We start from the raw sequence: 2500 nt of genomic DNA on the forward strand, positions 1-2500 counted from the left end.
AATAATCTACAGAAGTAGTGCATACAATATTTGATTATTGATTTTTTTTTTTTTTTTTTTTTTTTTTTGTGGTCCTAATCCCACTTCCCCAGTCCCGCCTCTCACACACACCCTCCCAATATTATGTTTTTTTCTTTCTCCAATCACTGACACTCACCCTCTCCGTTTTAGATTTTGTACTCTGTCTTTTCCACACTCTGTTCTCTCTCTTCCTCCCTTTCTCTGTCTGTCTGTCTCTCTCTCTCTCTTCCTTTCTTAGTCCCCTCCTCCTTGCCCCCCCCCCCCCCCCCCTCCCCCTCCCCTCCACCTCAACCGCCCCCCTTTTCATTCGAATATACAGAAATGTCGATTTCTAATTAATAATAACAATTATCATTATGATAGAAATGATAATAATCCAAATGATGATAATAATATCATTTATTTTCAGTCTAATATCATCATCTTAGATGAACAGACTATAACTAAATAAACGAACGATCCACTTCAGTGTTGAAGGTGTACAGTCTAGTCCAATACAGTTCATATCGCAATCCTTTTCTTCTCTGTTATCTAATTATAACTAAAAGACTGATAACAGTCTGATAAAAAGACGTCATGGTTTTAACTTTCTTTGGCGAAAAATGATATCAATGTTTCTCGTGGGAAGGGGTGGGTGGAGAGAGAGAGAGAGAGAGAGAGAGAGAGAGAGAGAGAGAGAGAGAGAGAGAGAGAGAGAGAGAGAGAGCTGAATGACGTCATGGTTCAAATCATGTTGACAAGTTATTGTGTCTTCATCCGGAGACAAAAGAAGAGGTAGGAAGAGTGATATGCACGAATGCACAGAAATGATCGTGACGGAATCTCAGAGAGCGGTGGAGGACAGAGGGAGAGAGAGGTGGTGATGTCTTCACTGGTGCCCACAACAACAACAAAAACAGACGTCAAGGGATAAGTGAAGGTGAAAGGTGAAGGTGAAAGGTGAAGATGTTAAAGGTGAAGGTTCTGTTCATTGTGTTCTCAAGGCCTGACTAAGCGCGTTGGGTTACGCTACTGGTCAGGCATCTGCTTGGCAGATGTGGTGTAGCGTATATGGATTTGTACGAACGCAGTGACGCCTCCTTGAGCTACTGAAACTGAAACTGTGTTCCAGATCGTGTTCGGCATTTTCCGCCCCTCGTCATCCTCCAAGAACCGGCCTGTGTACAACTGGGGCCACTGGCTGCTGGGGTTCACCTGCCACGTCATGTCCAGTAAGTGTCCCTTCCGGCCCTCTGTCTGTCTATCTGTCTGTCTGTCTGTCTGTACAACTGGGGCCACTGGCTGCTGGGGTTCACCTGCCACGTCATGTCCAGTAAGTGTCCCTTCCGGCCCCCTGTCTGTCTGTCTGTACAACTGGGGCCACTGGCTGCTGGGATTCACCTGCTACGTCATGTCCAGTAAGTGTCCCTTCCGGCCCCCTGTCTGTCTGTCTGTCTGTACAACTGGGGCCACTGGCTGCTGGGATTCACCTGCTACGTCATGTCCAGTAAGTTTCCCTTCTGGCCCCCTGTCTGTCTGTCTGTCTGTACAACTGGGGCCACTGGCTGCTGGGATTCACCTGTCACGTCATGTCCAGTAAGTGTCCCTTCCGGCCCCCTGTCTGTCTGTCTGTCTGTACAACTGGGGCCACTGGCTGCTGGGATTCACCTGTCACGTCATGTCCAGTAAGTGTCCCTTCCGGCCCCCTGTCTGTCTGTCTGTCTGTACAACTGGGGCCACTGGCTGCTGGGATTCACCTGCTACGTCATGTCAAGTGTCCCTACCGGCCCCCTGTCTGTCTGTCTGTACAACTGGGGCCACTGGCTGCTGGGATTCACCTGCTACGTCATGTCAAGTGTCCCTTCCGCGCCCTGTCTGTCTGTCTCTCTGCCTGCCTGCCTGCCTTTCTGTCTGTCTCACTCATCCTCCCTCTCTGTCTGTCTCTGTCTCTCTTTTCTGTCTCTGACTCTGTCTTTGTCTCTGTCTCTCTCTCTCTCTTGTGTTTGTGGCCGCCCATCTCTCTCGCTCTTTCTCTCTCTTTCTCTGCCAATCCATCTTTTTCTCTCACTCTTTCTGTCTCTCTGTCTCTGTCTGCCTGTCTCTCTGCGCTCTCTCTCTCTCTCTCTCTCTCTCTCTCTCTCTGTGTCTCTCTCCTCTCTCTTTCTCTCTCTCTCGCTCTCTCTTTCTCTTTCTCCTCTCTCTCTCTCTCCGCTTCACTGGCTTCGTCTATTTCTGTTCCCTATCTCTCTCTGTGGGCTGTCTGTTTGATTTGTGAACATGTGTGTGTGTGTGTGTGTGTGTGTGTGTGTGTGTCTGTCCGTCTGTCTATGCCTGTGTCTGTGTCAATGTAGTATGTACCATGCATGTGTCTATATATGTCTGTATCTGTGTTTATTTAGTATATTCATGTACTGTGTGTGCGTGTGCGATAATGTCATAATTATCATTTTCCCGGAGACTCGTAAGGCGCATGCATTCTGAACAGGTACCTGAAGAACAA

General features: G+C 48.1%; 1 protein-coding gene across 1 annotated transcript in view; it reads left to right on the forward strand.

Annotated features, from left to right (window-relative positions):
- LOC143280268 (putative ferric-chelate reductase 1) overlaps window positions 1-2500 on the forward strand; it is a 19172-nt gene that overhangs the window by 13094 nt on the left and 3578 nt on the right. The window contains exon 13 of the mRNA XM_076584899.1: window positions 1133-1232. Coding sequence (XP_076441014.1) covers window positions 1133-1232 — 100 coding nt within the window. The remainder of the gene's footprint in view (window positions 1-1132; window positions 1233-2500) is intronic.

The sequence above is a fragment of the Babylonia areolata genome, chromosome 3, assembly GCF_041734735.1.
Source record: "Babylonia areolata isolate BAREFJ2019XMU chromosome 3, ASM4173473v1, whole genome shotgun sequence".
NCBI classification, from domain to species: domain Eukaryota; kingdom Metazoa; phylum Mollusca; class Gastropoda; order Neogastropoda; family Buccinidae; genus Babylonia; species Babylonia areolata.